Source organism: Nicotiana sylvestris, chromosome 1, assembly GCF_000393655.2.
Source record: "Nicotiana sylvestris chromosome 1, ASM39365v2, whole genome shotgun sequence".
Lineage (NCBI taxonomy): Eukaryota > Viridiplantae > Streptophyta > Magnoliopsida > Solanales > Solanaceae > Nicotiana > Nicotiana sylvestris.
In genome coordinates, this window is record NC_091057.1 from 161,741,390 (window position 1) to 161,761,153 (window position 19,764).

General features: G+C 38.0%; 2 protein-coding genes across 3 annotated transcripts in view; one reads left to right on the top strand and one right to left on the bottom strand.

Annotated features, from left to right (window-relative positions):
* Positions 1-611: 611 nt before the first annotated feature.
* Positions 612-3,591, top strand: LOC104226213 (cytochrome P450 704C1-like). 2 transcript variants are annotated; one of them, XM_009778138.2, is made up of 6 exons: positions 612-1,119; positions 1,739-1,954; positions 2,042-2,332; positions 2,406-2,735; positions 2,825-3,028; positions 3,117-3,591. In XM_009778138.2, the coding sequence occupies exons 1-6, from the start codon at positions 781-783 to the stop codon at positions 3,294-3,296; spliced, it is 1,560 nt and encodes a 519-aa protein (XP_009776440.1). In that variant the 5' UTR covers positions 612-780; the 3' UTR covers positions 3,297-3,591. The 2 variants fall into 2 exon arrangements, with proteins under 2 accessions (XP_009776440.1, XP_009776441.1); XM_009778139.2 differs by having other exon boundaries at positions 2,412-2,735.
* A 342-nt stretch (positions 3,592-3,933) lies between these two features.
* LOC104226212 (BEACH domain-containing protein C2) overlaps positions 3,934-19,764 on the bottom strand; it is a 31,186-nt gene continuing 15,355 nt past the window's right edge. The window contains exons 11-31 of the mRNA XM_009778137.2: positions 17,120-17,204; positions 16,771-16,965; positions 15,792-16,337; positions 15,538-15,681; positions 14,981-15,457; positions 14,174-14,319; positions 13,392-13,461; positions 13,220-13,303; positions 12,925-12,981; positions 11,840-11,908; positions 11,680-11,766; positions 11,485-11,601; positions 9,951-10,100; positions 9,451-9,535; positions 9,238-9,358; positions 8,948-9,044; positions 8,747-8,860; positions 7,556-7,925; positions 6,019-6,800; positions 5,626-5,748; positions 3,934-4,471 (exon numbers count right to left, since the gene is read on the bottom strand). Of these exons, the coding sequence (XP_009776439.1) occupies positions 4,397-4,471; positions 5,626-5,748; positions 6,019-6,800; positions 7,556-7,925; positions 8,747-8,860; positions 8,948-9,044; positions 9,238-9,358; positions 9,451-9,535; positions 9,951-10,100; positions 11,485-11,601; positions 11,680-11,766; positions 11,840-11,908; positions 12,925-12,981; positions 13,220-13,303; positions 13,392-13,461; positions 14,174-14,319; positions 14,981-15,457; positions 15,538-15,681; positions 15,792-16,337; positions 16,771-16,965; positions 17,120-17,204 (3,994 nt within the window). The 3' untranslated portion in view covers positions 3,934-4,396. The remainder of the gene's footprint in view (positions 4,472-5,625; positions 5,749-6,018; positions 6,801-7,555; positions 7,926-8,746; positions 8,861-8,947; positions 9,045-9,237; positions 9,359-9,450; positions 9,536-9,950; positions 10,101-11,484; positions 11,602-11,679; positions 11,767-11,839; positions 11,909-12,924; positions 12,982-13,219; positions 13,304-13,391; positions 13,462-14,173; positions 14,320-14,980; positions 15,458-15,537; positions 15,682-15,791; positions 16,338-16,770; positions 16,966-17,119; positions 17,205-19,764) is intronic.

A 19,764-nucleotide genomic window follows, 5' to 3' on the forward strand; every position in this document is an offset into this window, starting at 1 on the left:
ATGAACAAATGAGGCTGTTATAGAGAAGATTGACTATCTATCTATCTCTCTCTCTCTCTCTCTCTCTCTCTCTCTCTCTCTCTCTCTCTCTCTCTCTATATATATATATATATATATATATATAGTGTGTGTGTGTGTGTGTCCAATTGTCTTTCCTAGTATTGAATTGAATTTTTTTTTGTGAACATTGATATTGATTTGGTTTTGTTTTGAGCTTTATTTGAGTTACTAACAATTATGGGTTATAACATAGAGGACAATTCAAAAGGTTTAAGTCCATGCTTGAAATAATACGTTAAAAGAGAGTAATATGAAAAAATCTAAGAAATATTCATAAATTACATTACAATAAATATTTTTATGTATAAAATATTTTAAAACTTGTATACATATAATGCCGGGTTGATTTAATTTTAGTTAAACTTTTTTTGGTTAAAACCAAACCAATCAATTATGATCGGCTTCTTTTTTCCAAAACCAAACTATAATTCGATTTGATACACTTTGTCGATTTTCCACCCTACTTGATATTTTGACGGCTTAGCAGCTGCCTAACTCATAGGGAACCTAACATCAACTTCACACTTATCTTTTGCCAAAGAGTTGGGGGTGGCGGGGGGGAGGAAGAGAGGCAAAAGGACAAACAGGAAGTAAGAGAGAGACAAAAGAGATTACCTAAAAACTAATGTAAAACAAAGAACGAGCCAACCTTCTGAGCTTAGGTGGACCATCTTCAACTACCATGACGCATATTATTTGATACATTATTATAAGCCAGATATGAACAAAGACAGGTTAGTTGTTTCCATGGATATTCTTCAGAGCTCCATGATCTACATACCAGCAACCATTCTCTCACTTATTTTTTGTGGGTTCATAGTTCATATTTTGACCAGAAAAATACTAGGGAAACATGGCAAAAAGAGATTATACCATCCAATTGGTGGCACCATTTTCAATCAGCTTCTCAACTTCCACAGGTTGCACCATTACATGACTGATCTTGCTGGCAAATACAGGACTTACAGATTGATTAGCCCTTTCAGGAATGAGATTTATACTGCTGATCCTGTTAATGTTGAGTACATTCTCAAAACAAACTTTGACAACTACGGCAGGGTATGTCATTTTCTTCAAATCCCAAATAGCTTTTTCTTTAAACCCCTTTATTTAGTAACTTATTCACTCATGACTAAACTCCATTGAAGTTGAGTAGAAGCATCAATAATGAAAGAAATGATGGACAAGTAGTGTTATCTGCTTTTGAAAATATGAGCACAGTTTTTGTACATTAAAAAATTCAAAGTTTCTTATTCCATGTTTGGGACAGATCAACAGAGCTGGGCTGCAGTTTTAATCTGATAAATGAGAATTTTGTAAATCACTTTGCTTGATGTAAATCAGATCTGATTATTTTTTATCACAGCTGCTATAGTAGTACAAAATCTTGTGTAAATTCTAAGCAGCTGGAGTTGGAAATTAGAAATTAGTTGACTTTCCAATCTGGCTGAAAAGTCAATATATCTAGTTGCAGTTCATTGAATCTAATTTTCAGTATCTGCATAATGATTTTCAGTATCTGCATCATGCAACTGTAAATCTGCTATTGTTCTATCAATCGATCCGCTATGCCTCAATTTCTAAATTAGTTGCAGTCAGCTATGAATCTACCAGTCTACTGTAACAAATGATAGAATGATACTCGTGTTGCGACTTGAGTATTTTGTATAATCTACAGGGAAGGTATCATCACAGCATTTTAACGGACCTGTTAGGGGATGGGATATTCACAGTTGATGGTGATAAGTGGAGGGAACAGAGGAAATTGTCAAGCCACGAGTTCTCGACGAGGGTTTTGAGGGATTTCAGCAGTGTGATCTTCAGAAAAAATGTGGCAAAGCTTGCCCATATGTTGTCCGAAGCTGCCAATTCCAGCAAGATAGTTGATATCCAAGTATTTTGTTTCCATGACTAGACTTCATTGAACAACCCTTCTTTGTTTTGACCAGACGAGTAAACATATATTTTTTCATGAATGCAGGATCTATTCATGAAAGCAACTCTAGATTCTATATTCAGAGTTGCCTTTGGAGTTGAGCTAGACAGCATGTGTGGTTCAAACGATGAAGGCAGAGAATTTGGCGATGCATTTGACAATGCAAGTGAAATGACACTTTGGAGATATGTTGATATCTTCTGGAAGATTAAAAAAGCTCTCAATATCGGATCAGAAGCCAAGTTAAAGGACAATATAAGAACTATTGATGCGTTTGTTTATAAGCTGATCCACAGAAAAACCGAGCAGATGAGTAAACCAGAAGCTAATTTATCTGTAGGTGAATCACTTTTTAGCTTCTACTTTTATTAATGACAATAGATGTTTTCACATTATAATCATTTCCCAGTTGCAGTGGAAGAAAGAAGACATTTTGTCAAGGTTTCTGCAAATAACAGGAATAGATCCAAAGTTTCTGCGTGATATAATATTGAGCTTCATTATAGCAGGCAAAGATACAACAGCAACCACCCTTTCTTGGTTTATATATATGCTTTGCAAGTACCCTCAAGTACAGGAGAAAGTAGCACAAGAGATTAAAGAAGCAGTAACTGAGAAACAAGATGCAATGGACATAACGGATTTTGCTGCCAATGTGAGTGAAGATGCCCTTGAAAAGATGCAATATCTTCATGCAGCATTGACAGAGACTCTTAGGCTCTATCCTGCAGTTCCAGTGGTAATAAGGATCTTCTTGTATCATACAGAAGTCGCTAAGTAGATGTATGCTTTCAGATGTTAATTTTGTTTCTTGCGCTCACATTGTAGGACGCAAAACTAAGCTTTTCGGATGATACCTTACCAGATGGATTTAGTGTGAACAAAGGGGACATGGTGTCTTACCAACCATACGCGATGGGAAGAATGAGATTTATATGGGGTGATGATGCAGAAGAATATAAACCAGAGAGATGGCTTGATGGGAATGGTTTCTTCAGACAAGAGAGTCCCTTCAAATTTACAGCTTTCCAGGTTGGTTAAAGCTCCTTATCAGTTTTTAAAATCATTTGTCAAAGAATTGAACATGAATTGTCTATACATTACTGTGCTGGTAAAACAGGCCGGGCCAAGAATCTGTCTGGGCAAGGAGTTTGCTTACAGGCAAATGAAGATATTCTCTGCTGTGCTATTACGTTACTTTGCTTTCAAGTTGAGTGATGACAAGAAGACTGTCAACTACAGGACAATGATTAATCTTCACATCGACGGCGGACTGCACGTTCGTTTCTTTCATAGATAGGGCCAATAAAGAGAGCCATAGATATTTTAGATCTCCTCACTGAGTTCTGTATACTAGAGACTATCCAAAATAAGCCTACCAAATAACATCGACCAGACTGAAGATTTAAGCCTGAACTCTAAGAAAGGTATCATTGCTTCACATTCACATTTTCCTTGTTTTAAGTCAGTTTGAGTTTTTCATTGGAATAACCACTGCCCCCCTTGCCCGACCTCAGGTCAGGAGAAAATTGTAGCAAAATTTCAATTCTATTCTCTAGCTTCAAAGACTGAAACGCGGCTAGAAGTTGCATCGACTTTAACTCCTCATCGCTGTACACTGTTCACTGTTCACGAGTAATAAACAGGCATCTGAAAAAGTACAGTTAGAAGTAAAACTAACAAATTTCCTATGAAAAAACTTCTATTAGTCATTTTGCCCTAAAGTTGTGGGCACTACACTTGCATCTTTAACCTACTTCTCAGTCCCAATGACCAGCAGGATTCAGTATAGCAACTAAGGTTCGTAGGGAAATTATATATACATATACATTTACACACAACTGTGTGACACGTGTGTGTCTCAACTACATCTCAATACCAAAATAAGAAAAGAATTGTAAGGCAAAAATAATGACGAACAGAGAGAAGTAGCTAAATAAACATGTAAAAAAGCACATCTTACAAGAGAACATTTACAAGGGAGTATCTTGACTGTGATTCCATGACACTGAAGTCCCAATACAGTGATTGAGGACGGGGAAGAAAAGATCAAATGGCTAAATTTCCTATACTCTAACATCAAACAATTGGACAGCATGTACAACTATATCGATCAAAACAATAAAAATAAAAATGCTGAACCCAGTAAAAAAACTACTGGACAGCCCTGTGGTTTACCTATTACAGTACACTCATGTTACATGTCAATGTAAAACGTTATCCTCGTTGCACAGTGACTATGATACAGTCAAGAGAAGGAGCCGCTGCGTGTCAGTTATGCATCCAAAATTTTAGTATTTGATGCATAGCACTTTTCATCTTGTAAGATATGAATGGGATTTTTACCAGGAGAAACTTTGGTTAACCCTTGGTGAATCAAAGTCCAATTTCCTGAAACTTTCACTTTATAAGAGGGCTGAGTCCATCACCTTCCCAACCCAGCTTAAGCATTTGATCCACTACCTTCAAGCTCAACTGCATATGATATGGATAGAAAGTCAACTAAGATGTTTATAAGCTATAACCCTCCCCTCTCACCATTCTCCACACTTAAATACAGGGCTCGGTCCACAAATTAGGTTCAAACTCGTGATATGCACATACCACACATCTTGCCTTGTTTGCCATTGACTAAAGCCCGGGGAAATCAGGATAAACTCTTAATTTAGAAGAATGACATTAACAGTGAATTTTCAAAAGAAATCCATTTTGATATTCATAAAATTTATTAATCACTAATTTCCACAGTGATGTTTGCACAGTCTAGCACAAAATGACATAAGTGAAGCTAGGAGCTAATTCGTCGTAGATAACTAAGTTCCAACTGTATAAGCCTAATTGCCTAAAGCTTCTTTTTGCAGTTATAGGAACAAACTCCATTTAAATTTAAGTGTCAAACTTACTATTGTGGTTGTGCAACAAGGAATCTCTAACTAAAGTGGGAAGCGCTTCTCACCATGGAACTCATGCCAACAGGGCCTTTGCAGTCATTTTCCAGTATTTAATACAGTAAATTTTCTTCTACCTTATAAGAGAATGGAATTTGGTTGTTTCTTTTGTTCGTTTCTCTCTTCTTCTTCCTTTTTTTTGTGGGGCTGGCCAGGTGGCCGTAGGGAAGAGAAGGAATTTTATGAAAGAGTTAAGAGTGTGGCACAGACAAGTGAGGATATGGTAGATTAGAATTCACCTTTTATAATGTATTGTTTAATGGTTATAGCACTCACATCTTTTTCATTAATAGAAACATTCAAACACGGAAATGCTATTCCAGAGAGAACTTTTAACATAATTATCTAATTAAGAGATATTTCAGGGCCCAAGGGTATCCACAAAAATGCAAGTTGACAAGAAATTAAGGTGTGTGGGGGCATAAAGAGCGAACAAAAATGCACTAGCCTTCAATGAAAAGTTGTAACATATGCTTCTTTCGATCACTAGATGCTAAACATGGCGTTTATAGATATTAGCATTTCATATATCTAGTCACTTGGAGATATTTTATGAAAGGAAGAAGATAGGGATGGAAACCAAAAGATAGAACCCAAAAATTAGCATTAGCAAAAAACTCTCAACGTTTTTTTGATAAGGAGCAAAAACCTCTTAACATAAAAAAAGAGTATTCAACTTACGGCGGGATCTGTGAAGATTATCAACTGCTTATCAGCTGTCGATAGCAAGAGATTAGTATTATCCTTGTTCAGAGCCAGAGCCGTAATATCTTGACCCTCTCCAAGCTTCATAATGTGAAAAACCTGCAAGTCAAAACATCAGCTTCTGCTTCATACACACAAGCGAAACAAGGTGAGAAATGAGCGTACTTCCTATCATCAAGCAACTAAGAAAATTGAATTTCAAGTTGCATGGGTTAAAAGGTGCTAAGAAGCAGCATAGACAACCCAGACTTGGCAAAGCAGCAAACAAACTAGATGGTCTGCCTTACAGTTCCTCACTCAGCGATGCCAGTTTTGACGTGGACAGGAAAAGAGAAAAAAAATAAGGTCCAAAAGAAGTCTTAACTCTACCTTTAAAGTATACATGTCAACGAAGCAGATCGAAGGCACAGAGATATCTAATATATTTCCTTTGCCATTTTCATCTGATTCGACATCAGAATCCCCAGGTCCTGGCTTTTGCCACTTCATAGACTTATTGTCTGACGGTCCATCATTTTCAGCAGATGGATTTACTCCAAGCAATGCATTTTGTCCATCAACAGAAACCTCCATGCAACTAATGGCGGAATAGAGAGGAAACTGTATTCTTGCAACAAGAATTCCATTAAGAGTAAAGGTGCTTAGTGTTTTATATGATTTATTCCAAGCCATTATAATTCCATCAGATGACAGACAGACAGAATGTGCCTCCATTCCAACCAGCCTTCTGACCAATCGACCCCTTCTTATAGTATGTAGCAAGACATCTGACGAGCTGGAGCATGAAACCACGATCCCAAGATCTGAACTCACACAGCAGCATAATATTTCCCCAAGATGGCCCCTAAGGACATGTATGGGACCCTCAATTCGATGCCTCTTACTTTTCTCTCTCGAGCTGTTTGGTGTAGTACTACTGGTTGAAGGTGTGCTTGAACCAGTGGAAGCCTCTGCCGTGCTGCCGATGCGCGGCATTGATGCCCTATTTATTCTCCAGAGAAGCACTGTTGCATCTTTAGATCCTGTAACAAGATAATTGCTATCTGGAGATAAAGCCAGGCATGTCACGGGGGCACAATGTCCTCTGGCTACTTCTAAAGTTTTTGCCCCATCTGATGATATCAGCCGCACACTGTTGTCTACATGGCCACCTAGATACAAGTCCAGGAACTTCTATTAGTCAGTATGTTTAGGATTCAGCAACAACATAAAGCATGCAATGCTAATCTCGCTTCATTGAAAGGTCTTGCATTCAATCACTTTTTTTTTTCCGCCCAACTAAGGAACCCACTGGCACTCTCACAAAATTGAATCAGAGGAAATGAAGTAAGGGGTTTCTGCCCTCTAGTAGATAATTTGAGATGAATGAAGAAAATTACAAAATGAGCACTAGTATATAACCCCCCCCCCTCCAAGCTCATCGTATGTGGTGGTTCTAACTTGGAATGGAGTTTAAGAAAGAAAGACTTTTGGAACTTGTGTTCTCAATATTCCATGACATTTTTTGGCTATAAAAGCATGTCATTGAGGATTAAATGGGAAGTTTATAGTTAAATTGTTTCCAAATACAGTAAGGCCATTCTTTTAGGAACGGACTAGAAAGGGATGCATGCCACATGATATGGAGCATAGGGAGTAATTCCTAACTTCATTTGCAAAACATCAAAAGCAGTATATTGGCTGAGGAAATTTGTCTAAGATAAGTGAGTTTTGACCATCAAAGTATTGTTACAGGATGAAGAATGCTAACCATTCACTTAACCCCCCCCCCCCAAACAAAAAAAAAGTTACAAAGCAAGCTTACATATAAATGGGTTAATGAACTCAAATATGATACTTTCACAACGACAATTCGATAACTAAAATTTTTTGAGATTTAAATAAATAGAATATATATACTGCTTGCCTGTAAGAATTTCTTTGTCACAGGTAATTGCAACTATGGATGAGCCTCTTATTCCAGAAGCTGCAAATGCTAGGGCTTGAGGGAAATGCCATTCCTCTGATTCAGAGCCAGTCGGCCCCTTGAACATACGCATGAATGTTCCACCAGCGGAGCTAGCACCAGGTTTTCCGTGTTGAAAGAGGAAAGGTGTTCCCTGGCCATCTGGTGTGTTTGGTTGCCATTTATGCTGAGCTACATGAGCAGCTGGAGCATTCATATCAACAATTACAAGTGAATCAGAAGATGCCTGCATTGCTGCAGCAGGTAGGTTACAGCGCTCTGGGTGGGGAACCATATACGGTTTAGCATCTTTAGGATTCCGGAAGATGGTCTGTCAAAATTAAATGAGAAAGTCCCAAGGTTAAATTTGAGTCCACCTATTATGATAATATAATACTTAGTAACTGAAAATGAGCTGCACCATCCGCTCAAAACTGAATCATAAATTGTCTTAGAAACAAGATACACTCAGACCTCCACGCAGAAAGGAACATCCAGGCTTAACAAACAAATTCTCTAGATTCATACGACGAACTTGCTCAAAAGAATAGGATACAGCAACACAAACAAAAAATAAATCGGGGTCTCCAAAGAAGGGCCCAAGGGAAAAGTGAGACTTGAAAGTTTGACAAAGTACAATACAGAGGCTCAGAATTGGCAATACAGTGCCACATAAGCAAATAAGACATTGGTGATCTTCTGCCACCAAGGTGAAAGGGTAAATCGACTCATAAATCAGGCAGAAAATGACAAAGAAATCATTGTGTTCTACAACCGACCCGTTGAGTTCCTTTTCTTTTCCTAAAGGGGTGAAATTAACATCAACCTACAACAATTAAATATTTCACCCCTCTATATGAGCAAAAGACAGACAGTTCTAGGCTTACACTTCCCTGATCTAAATTAATCAAAAAGAAAATTACTACTGCTCACTTTAGCCAATTTCAATTTTACTTGTATATATTTTTTGATGAAGTAAGTTGAATAATACAAATAAAGGCATCAAGAAGATGCAAGGTTACAGAACAGAGGAAGATATCAGCTCAAATGTACAAAAAAAGAACTATCAAAGAACCAATTTTACTCATATATATGTTACACTTGACTTTGAAAACCTTAAAAAGGGAGAACCTATGTATGCAATGAACTTACCTGTAGCTGGAGAACATCTGCCAGTGGCATCCTTTTCATGTGTGGGACAGTAAGAAGTTGAGATGGAGTTTGACCAAAGTACGCAATCTGATCTTGCATAGCACGCTGCTGGACCTTTTGACAAGATTTAAGATATAAAAGTTACTAGTATTCAAGTTATGTGGGATAATTAAAGCAAAAAGAACAGGAAGTGAAGCATACTGGATCAGTTATCTTGTCAATATCCACTGTTCCTTCATACGTCAAGTAAAAGAAAACATTATTTGCCTGTATAGCTTCTTTTCCTCGTTGCTTATACCTGAGTATGCAAAGAATATCTTTTAAAAAGGAAAGAGAAGGAAAAAGAAGAGACAACATTTAAGGGGAAAGCCACTTTTGATGCATCCAAAACAACTCCTCACACTTCGAAAATCTCAAGGAGAGTAACACAGTACATAGGCAAACCAGATTGTGTAAATGATCTTCTCAAGTGAAAGACAGACAGAACCTACCCAAAAATAAGATCAACCCATTCATGTAAATGAGCAGAGACATGCTCACTCTCAAGTGCCATCCGATTCTTATGAATAAAATCAACTGTGTTCTCAGCCCAAGGTGGAAGCCGCACAGAGTCTGAACAGAGATGAGAAGCAAATGATATGACAGTGCCACGACAAAATTTAGCTTTGTATTGCATCTATATTCAATTAAATTGTACTGCATACCAAGCTTTTCTCCCAACTGTGTCGTACCAAAATCAATTGAATTCTCATTTGTTAGCATCTCCGGAAGATAAAATAGCTCCGGAACCTAGGTATTAAGAAAGATGAAATAAAGATATGACGTATTGAATTTAGGAAAACATGGTGCAAAAGATTTAACTGACTCTAGAAACAACAAAAGAAAACATATCATAGAATCCCAAATCTATTAGAAGCTGAAAGCATTATCTGCTCCCTCTGTTTCCAATTGAATGTTACTTCCCTTTCTAGGACACCAAATTAATGTCCAAAACGGAATACTTTGTCACTTTAGATGTCACGAAAAAGAACAACAATTAATCTATCATTTCACTTTAGGACCCACTTGATATAAAACAATCCTAGTTGACTATCCAACTTGAAGAAATTATTCTAATCTACTTTTCTCTAAAGAATTGAGTAAAGTTAATTAGTGAAACTCAAATTGTAAAAGTATTGAGGTAGAAGTAATATATAGTTCATACCAACTCCTTAACATCACTCATCTCCTCAAGAACACTTTTCCAAGTGGCAGGAATATCTGAGAACATCCTGTCTGCGTGATCAAATTTGCCACCTTGGAGCTGAATAGATAGAGTAGTGAAGGGCTCCATCCTGATTAGATAATACAACACCTGGTGTAACATTAAAATTCATACCAAAGGCTTAGAACAGAATCTTAAAATCATTGCAGCCTATGTTCACACACAAGTAATGCATATTCAACATTTATAACAAAGAACAGAGACAGAATTATCTATGAATCAAACCGAGCCAGAACAAGCAAATAACCAAAAGTGTCAGAAGGTCAAGAGATGAATGAAAATGCAAGCATCTCGAAGGAGATTATTGCAGTGTTTGGAAAAGCGCGCGCTTCGTCGCTTAAAGCGCGAAGCGACAGAGCATCGCTTTTCTGTGCCTAAGGCGACGCGAACAGTTGAAGCACACGCTTCAGAGGAAAAATCGACGAGGCGAGCGAAGCGACGAATCAATCGCTTTTGTTCAAAAATCGCAGCTGGGCCTTTTTTAAAAAAAAAAAAAAAAAAAGATTGGGTCTGTTTTTAATTTATACAAAACAAACCCCTAACCTCGTTTCTGTAATTGCTTGACAAAACAGAGACCCCTTCTCTCTTCTAACTAAGGTTTCCAGGTAAGTTTCTTCTTCTCCTTTCTTCTTCTCATTTTTTTCTTTCTTCTTTCTTTCTTCTTCTTGTTCCCGTCCAGATTCTGCTCTTTTTTTTCTTTCTTTTTCCTTCTTTCTTCCTTCTTCTTCTCTTCTCTTTTTCACTTTTTCTCCTCCAGTGTCTGCACAGCTAGGGCAGGCGTTGGTTTTCTTTTTTCCCTCCCTTTTATTCTTCTTAATTTTAATATGTATTTTAATTTATAAAATTACTTATTATATATATGTGTTATATCTTTCAGTTTATTTGATTTTTTAATGTGTATTTCAGTTTATAAAATTAATTATTTTTTATATGTTATATTTTCAGTTTATTTGATTAATTTTATATGTATTTCAGTTTAGAAAATTAATTATTATATTTATATATATATATATATATATATATATATATGTTATATTTTAGTTTATTTGATTTTTTATAATGTGTATTTCAGTTTATAAAATCAATTATTATATATATGTTATATTTTCAGTTTGATTAATTTTATATGTATTTCAGTTTAGAAAATTAATTATAACATATATATATATATATATATGTTATATTTTAGTTTATTTGATATTTTAATGTGTATTTCAATTTATAAATTAATTATTATATATATTATATGTATTTTCACAATTGCGCTTCACTTCAATGAAGCGTACGCTTCGCTTTTGAAGCGAGCCCCTGTCGCTTTTTTGCTTGGTAGAGTATGCATTGAATGCTGACAGACTTGTCAACTAATATGTTGAATTATTCAGGACATCCAACAATATAGAGAGGTATAGTCATCCCTCCCAATAGTTTAAAAATGACTTGGGACAACCAAATGCAAGTAAGAGAAAGAACTTACTGTTCCTGCACTTGAATAATGTGAGCCATAGTGGAACTTTGGGATGACAGGATCATCAAAGCTAGAGTATCTCTCTTGAAACTTCCTCAACCGATCAGGATTCAATGCTCCAACTGGCTGCACGTACACATTTCATATGTCAGCCATATAACAACCTGGTGATGATTTGACACGTGAAATATGATATATGCCAACCTTTGAGAGGTCTCGGTAAGAAGATGGATTAGCAAGATCCAAGTTGGTTGATGTATAATCAGATATGACCCAGGGGAATACAGGATACTGCAAAACCGACGGAAAACTGGTCAACTTAGCAAGTGATTCTTCTCGAGTCCTCACAATGAGAAAATGGTACCTGAGTAATATCATTGTAACTACGTCCGGCCAGTGTGTTAAGATGCATTAGATACTCAAAGTTGCTGATCTGAAAAGATACAGATTAGCAAATTATGAATCTGTGTGACAAAGGAAAATGAGCACTTGAAGTTGAAACTAAAGGATGTGGATATATATTGTTAGACAATGCGCTTGCCCGTAATTGGCTCTGTAAGCATTTCCAAGGGGTTTTTAAGGTCCTGAGCTAATCCAACCATCGTCTTAAGATATTGGTCAGATGTTTAGATTCTTTCACATGGTACCAAAGATTCTTTCACATGGTACCAAAACCACTCTTTCGCATGGTAACCATCATTTGGCTCGTATGGTTTGCAGAGGGTTTGTGCTATTCCACTCACTGCTTCAAGACTCTTTTTTTCTTTTTCTTTTTTTGGGGGGAGAAAAGAAATAGTAAATTGCTTTAATTTTTTAGGTTGGACGCTTAGATTTTTTCTCATGGTATTAGAGTCAAATGTTGAGCCTCTGTTTTTCTACAACCATTTTCTCTATACCTATACTATCACACTGAGCTTCTCTATACTCAGCCAATTGAGCTACTAACTTTACTCCAAGCCCAATCTTTAACCTATTGAGACTAATCTCTCTCTCTCTCTCTCCAGACCCCCATTTCAACCTGCTGAGCATTCTTCAGCCTGTTGAGCTAGTTCGTCTTCTCAACAAAGAGAAAGAGAAAGAAAGAGAGAGAGAGAGAGAGAGAGAACAAAGCCGGAAAAAATGCAAAAGAAGAGAGAAATCATCAATTCGCGTGTAGGGTATGGGTGGGAGTTTAAAATGCATTTGTTCCACATTGGCTGTATAAGGTTAAGGGTTGGCAAAAGCTTTTAATGTTCTGACTACCCTACCCATTCCACCGATTGCCTTTAGAATGTGGATTGCATTCTCTCTCTCTCTCTCTCTCTCTCTCTCTCTCTCTCTCTCTCTTCCTCCCTCCCCCTCCCCCTCCCTCTCTCTCTCACTCACACACACACACGTAAACTGAATTTTCATTTTCTCCTTCCCCTTCCCCAAAATAGATAGTAGTGAAATTTCAATTTTCAAACATACCTCCCAGCGAGCCCAACGTTCCATGAGTTGAGTTCTTTTAAGAAGTTGTTCAGGTCTCTGCAAGAGGAGCAGAGGCATAAACATATAACCGGATAGAAGATTGGTTGATGTTAAAGAAAGCAGAAACTCTTGTTTGACCATGAAGATTCAAGTCTTTCTGCAGTGTAATTTTGTATGGATACGGATACAAGTACAATATGTCAAGCACGGCTCACACATATTATTGCAAACTAACTAAAAACCAAGTTTGTTCATCTGCTATAGACCAATGATTAAGCAACAGAGAAGTAGAAACCTGAGTTGCGAGGTAGATATTGTTCAAATGAGAGGGACGAGTTTGAACGATAGCTCGATATGCATCTCTTCTTGCCTCAGTACTCTTGCAAAAATCAAGGAAATTAACCTAATTGTTGAAGTAATATAAAAATAAGAGCATGATATCATAACAATGTAGTAGAAGGTAATACCCCAAAGTCAAAGAAGAAGTTTGACCGGTCGACCATAAATAATTCCAATGCACTTCTCCTTAGAAGATATCTGTAAAGACAAAAAGTCAGGTAATGTGGCCGCTAAAGAAAGAAAACTTTCTAAATAAACAAATTGTCAACTAAAGCAAAATGGTGTGTTTCTACCTTAGAAAATTTAGACTGATTAGTGAAATAATCACTTCACAACACACATGGGGTCCATAAGTGAACCCTCCTGGAAAAATCACATAAGAGAAAGCAAGAATCTAGCAAAGGGACTAATTATTTCAACAAAGTGAGCAGCATGTGAAATGTGACTGAAATGTGTAAGAGAGCTGGCAAGTCCTTTTTCCAGCTTGAAATGCGACCAACATTTGAAAGAGTGAAAATCTCCTTTCAAGCTTCCAACTGAATGAAAGACATACCACATAAAAATATGTTTCTTGACATTCTTGATATATTTATGTAATCCTATCTACGTTTATAAATATCAGAATTCTATTCTCCATTTGTTATGCTTTGGATATCTATTCTACTCTTTGTTTAAAAATATAACAGTATCATAGTCTCAACCAACTAGAAGATTCTCAACTCTACTATGAAACAGTAACTGAATCTCTCCGCAACCAGCAGTGGAGAAGGTCAAAGAAAAACTACAAATCAATAAATGGGAATGAGCATCTCAAATTGTACCACAGCTGCAATCAAATGAGGGGTTTTTCAAATAACTTTGTCCTTGCGATGTCTTAATAGATCTAAAACAGAAACATCATTACTCTCACCTTCTGCTATATATCTGATGAAGGGAAGAGATCAACCAGCTTCGATCCTTTTCTTGAACTTTCTCTTCACTGCTGCAATTAAGACCATCCCCAACAACATTGGTCCCAATGTTATCAACAATAAAATTTATTCTCCTCGTAGTAATCTGAAACAAGAAATCATTTCACCTGTTTATAACTTTCACTTATAGTTAAGAAGAAGATTAGGCAATCTTGTGTCCTAACTTACAAAAAGATAACCTGTCCCCTACAACTACAACTTTACAATCCAAACAAAGACAGTCAAAACTTTAAAGGACACCATTCAAACAGCTTTTTTACCAAGGAGACAATGTATTTTTTTTTATGACCGAGAAATCCCCGAGGGCCAGCGACGCACGGTTATAATCTGAAACTTAGAATCTAATTGGACTAGAAATGATCCCCGTCCCCAAATGCAACGGGCAGCTGATGCCCATTTGCAGGGGCGCAGGGAAACCTTTGATTTCAAATACTTTCACCAGATTGCAGTTACTCAGTTGACATTCAAACCCTTCTTCAATTCACTAATCTCTTTTTTTTTAATCAGTAATATGCAAATTTTATTCACAGAAGGCAGCACCAACATGCTGACGTAGTATGTACAACTTCTTCAATTCACTAATCTTCCAGTCATCCTATTCTCTTTGAGGCAATTGAGTTTCAAAAGATGTGTGCACTTCAGAATGCCAGTCATTAGAAAATTAGCAGCTTATACGTAATCAGCCAATAACCTTATTAGTTAAGGAAATATTTCGTAAAAAGCATATTTTTTATCTGCGAACTTACTTGGAAAGTTCCTCTAGAAACCTTCAACGGCCTGACCATTGATGATGGAAGCTCAAGGACAATCCTTTCATCATGTTCACTAGGAACATAACCAGGGGCAACTGCTGAAGGACTCTGCACCATGTCTTGGTGGTTAGTAACTGGAGGGTCTCCAGATTCTGAAGATGTCCGCCGTGGCTGCTCTGTTCCAGATATTCTGTTCTGAATGTCACCATGATGTTCCATGTCACCTACTTTACTGTCCAAGTTGGGATCATCTTCCTGTTCATAATCCTCGTGCACTGGCTCAATGGAAATAGCATCTGCTGCCAAAAGAGAGGCTTTTGATGGACTGATTGTTTGATCTTCCCCCTCTTTTAATCCAGTTTGATCAGCATAATCTGCAGCAGAACCAAAATGATCTGATCCTCCATAGTTCCTTCTCAAACATCTCCGCATTCTTGCAGATGTTTCCATGTTATCCAGCTTCCAGTAAACCTACTCGAAAAGATAGTCATTAAATCCTAAGTTGTACAACCATTGATCAGACAAGTACAACAAAGCAGCAAGTTACGTACACGCTGAGGATTGTACAGACAATCACTAAATGGGCCAAAAAGACTTTTAATCTCTATCAAGCTACGGATAAGTTTTCTCCATTGGCGTATTCCAGTATACAAGCGATGCTGAGCAATTACGTTCACTTGTGTCCGCCTCTCAACCTATAACCACATAGCCACACAAGGAATCATATAATGAACCTCAACAATGATAATGACAGTTGTATGGACCTATCAAAGAAAAAAACTAGTGGCATATATATGAAGAGGACCTCTGATCTTTGCATGTTTCTCGCTAAAGCTAAACTTCCAACAAGGACAGCAATGAATTTGTAAGACAGAGCATTAAAATCTTTCCCATAGACTGATTTAGTATCAACTGACTGCAAACATTCCATCCAGGCCGTTCCCATGGCTTCAGAAACATTCCATCTCTTCACGCGTTCCATGTCGCTTCTACTCCGTCGTTGTGCAGATGTAGCCATTGCCACTGCGCTGAGACCTCTTCCTGATCCTATCTTTGCATTGCGTTCAAGGTCTCGTGCAGCAGCCAATGCCGCTGCTTTTGCTGCCGCCTTGTCCTTGGGAATAGCTGGAGATTTGCTAGGTGCCTCTATCGGTTTCTGAAAACTTGAAAATGTATGAAGTCTAGCCGCTTTGCGCTCTAGCAATGAAGAATCCCGCTTGAGATGTGTGGTTGTTGCTGGTGCTGGAGCTTCTCCTCCAGCAGCGCCAGCAGCTAGCATTGCCAGTGCCATAGCAGCAGGTGGAGATGCAAAAGCAGCAGCCCAGCTAGGGGAGATCATAGAAAGAGCAGCCTGGATAAAAGAATATCTTAGTTCTTGGAGATTAACATATACAGAAGACTTTAGTAAGTTCATAGATGCAACTGACTAACAAAATGCAGCAGCATTTGCAAAATGTTTCTTTGGCTGAAGAGAGAGAGAGACTGTATAAACGAAAGTGGAATTTATTAATCTGCGGTTACAGAAATAAAAGAGATTAATTTATGTGACGGACAAAATAGAAACTGCAGACATGGATAGCGACAGAACAGAAAGCCAACCACAAAGCCTTAAGCTGGATGTGAAAAGATCCTAATCAATTAAGAAAATACATGAACAATTATGGATAGCTGTAACGACCATGTCATTTTATTCAACATTCATTCGAAAAACTCCAACTCCACAAAAAGATTACATCTAGAGCTGAAATTCCATCACTATGCACATGGAAGTCAAATATATCTACCTCAAGGGGCAAGGCATCTGCAGCCAATGCTCGGTCATCAACAACAAAAGGATTTGAACCATCTGCAGTTGCCAGTTCATGAATTCCTGCCAAGAGGGGTCGCCACCTCCTTAAGGCTGCAATAAAAGGTGGTAAGATAACCTCTAGATATTGCTTCCTTAGAGGAGTTCGATCCCTACCAACAGCATGCCAGACCTGCAACATACAGGTGACAGAAACATGAATAAAAATACTGAAAGCACCAGAAACAAAAGTGTACAGCTAAACTATAAGAACGACAGGGTTCTATCTTAAACATCTGTATAAATTGTTGACTCAGACAGGTATTCTAGATAGATATAATACTAACCTCAGAGAACATAACACAGGAGGCAACCAACACTCTCTGTCTTTTGGACTCAGAAATAGGCATGTTGAGAATTGGTGAAAGCACACTGTCCAGAGAAAATGAGTATGAGTGGGATACCAATTAGCATAAACTGGGAAGTTAGAATAAAATAATACTACTAAACAAACATCTGGTCGCGCTGACAGCTAGCATAAAAGATAATCTAATTTACTAATTTTTTGTAACATGTAGTCACGGGTAAGGGTAACTCTGTCCACCAAGGCTTAGGCAGATGGGAAGAAATCACCTAGTGTTCTTTGTCCTTTGTCTCTGTTGGAATTTGAACCCTGGTCTCTATGGTTTTGACCTATTTCATTGACTATTAGGCCACACCCTATGGTGCCCAAAATGTTAGTCTAACTATGATGAAGAAATATAAACACACGGCCATAAGTACCGACACAACACCACTCAAGAAATAGGCTAATACAAAAGGAGAATATCAAGTAAAGTGGATGCCAATCTTGTCGGAGAAACTTAAAATTGGCAATGGACACCAGCAAAAAAAGAAAAACCAAAAGAAAAATACTAACATGTTGACATTACCAAAAGCTAGAAGCTAATGCCAATGAGTATTGACATACATAAATGGCAATCCAGAAGGTTTTTTCTGACATTAGAGAAGCCAACAAGTATTGGGGTTGATAGAAAAAACTTCTGGATTGCCAAAAAAATTGGCCAGAGGCGTGCGCCGCTGGAATGGTCATGGACCAAAAGGTCAACAGAAAGGACACTAGAGTGCTGCCGAGAGAGCCGTGGCGCTGTCGGAATGGCCACTAGAAAGATAGAGCAGCCACTCATCGGAGATAGGAGCTGATGTCACCGGAGAGACGAAAACATTGAGCGGGTTCTACCAAAATCGTAGAGACTTTGATACCATGTGAAGAAATGAAGTTAACACTGGTTATAATGAAATAAAGATACACCTATTTATAGGTGTGAGATACACTTGCATCTCATAATTAACCAATGAAGAACTAACTTCATGCTAACACTTGACATTCGAACATTTCTGTAAGAACGCAACTCAACATTAACGTTAAACTCTTTAACACGCTAACAACCTTTATTAAGAATGCAATGTTCTGAATAGATGGATATTGTTAGAATAGTTATGTAACCATAATCCCATATGTATTAGGAGTAGGATATGTTATGTATATATATAGGGCTCATTGTATCATGTTTAACATATGTGAATAATATCATATTTTCTCCCGTGTATTGAGCTTTAGTGAGAAACCTATCGTTGTGCATCATTCCAGCAACTTCCGGGAAGAAACACCTCGTCGCCGTGCAATTTTCCGGCGACTTAGAAGGTTGCCCGTAATCACATCAATTTCTGTTGGTGTATGCAAAAAACCAACACCACCACAAGACTCCTCAGGCTCCGGCGACCAAACCCCACCGGAAAACTCCCTTACACGCGCCCTCACACGCCAGAACTTCCCGGCGAGATCCGACATACACACCCCACGCGCCGGCGCGTGAACACTGTTCCGGCCATTTTTTGAAAATCTTCCAGTTGGACAGTCGGATTGCCTAGTAATTCCGAGTCTATCCATACCTTTTTCGTTTGAGTTCGACCACTTTGAGTTTTTCCGGTGACTACACTGACTTTTTCCGGCAGCTACAGTAATTTTCCGGCAAAAACAGTGTTTCCTTCATCTGTTTCAGCGAGTTGTCAGTTAATTCTTTCTGTTATTTGGTGATAATCCAATGATGTCTTTGGGAGTCGATGCTTTCGGGTCTAAAAACCTGGGTTCTGGCAGTTCCGGTGTTATGATTACCTCAGAACCTTTAATGGGAGGTTCAAACTACTTACCTTGGGCTTCGTCTGTCGAGTTGTGGTGTAAAGGTCAAGGAGTTCAAGATCATTTAACAAAAAAGGCTAGCGAAGGTGATGAAAAGGCCAAAACACTTTGGGAGAAGGTCGATGCTCAGTTATGTAGTATCCTGTTGCGATCGATTGATTCCAAATTGATGCCCTTGTTCCGTCCATTCCAGACATGTTATTTAGTTTGGGAAAAGGCTCGTAATTTATACACTAATAATATATCCCGTTTCTATGATGTAATATCGCGAATGACAAGCTTGAAGAAATAGGAATTGGATATGTCTACGTACTTGGGACAAGTACAGGCAGTCATGGAAGAATTTGAGACGTTGATGCCAGTTTTTGCTAGTATTGAAAAGCAACAAGAGCAACGACAGAAGATGTTTCTAGTTCTTACACTCGCTGGACTCCCTAATGACCTTGATTCAGTACGTGACCAGATTTTGGCTAGTCCGACTGTCCCCACAGTTGATGAATTATTTTCTCGATTACTTCGCCTTGCTGCAACACCAAGTCCCCTAGTGAGCTCATCACAGACACTTGACTCATCTGTCCTCGTATCCCAGTCAGTGGACAATCGGGCATCTCAAACTATGGAGAATAGACGAGGAGGTCGTTTTGGAAGATCTACACCCAAGTGCTCTTATTATCATAAACTTGGACACACTCGTGACGTGTGCTATTCTTTACATGGTCGCCCACCCAAAAATGCTTATGTTGCTCAGACCGAGACTACAGGTAAACAGGGATTTTCTTTATCTGAAGGGGA

Excerpts from the sequence above, each read along its gene's own strand:
- LOC104226213 (XM_009778138.2), top strand. The coding sequence starts at position 781 with ATGAACAAAGACAGGTTAGTTGTTTCCATGGATATTCTTCAGAGCTCC. Across the intron at positions 1,120-1,738 it reads ACTTTGACAACTACGGCAGG|GGAAGGTATCATCACAGCAT; the intron begins GTATGTCATTTT and ends TATAATCTACAG. Across the intron at positions 2,333-2,405 it reads AACCAGAAGCTAATTTATCT|TTGCAGTGGAAGAAAGAAGA; the intron begins GTAGGTGAATCA and ends ATCATTTCCCAG.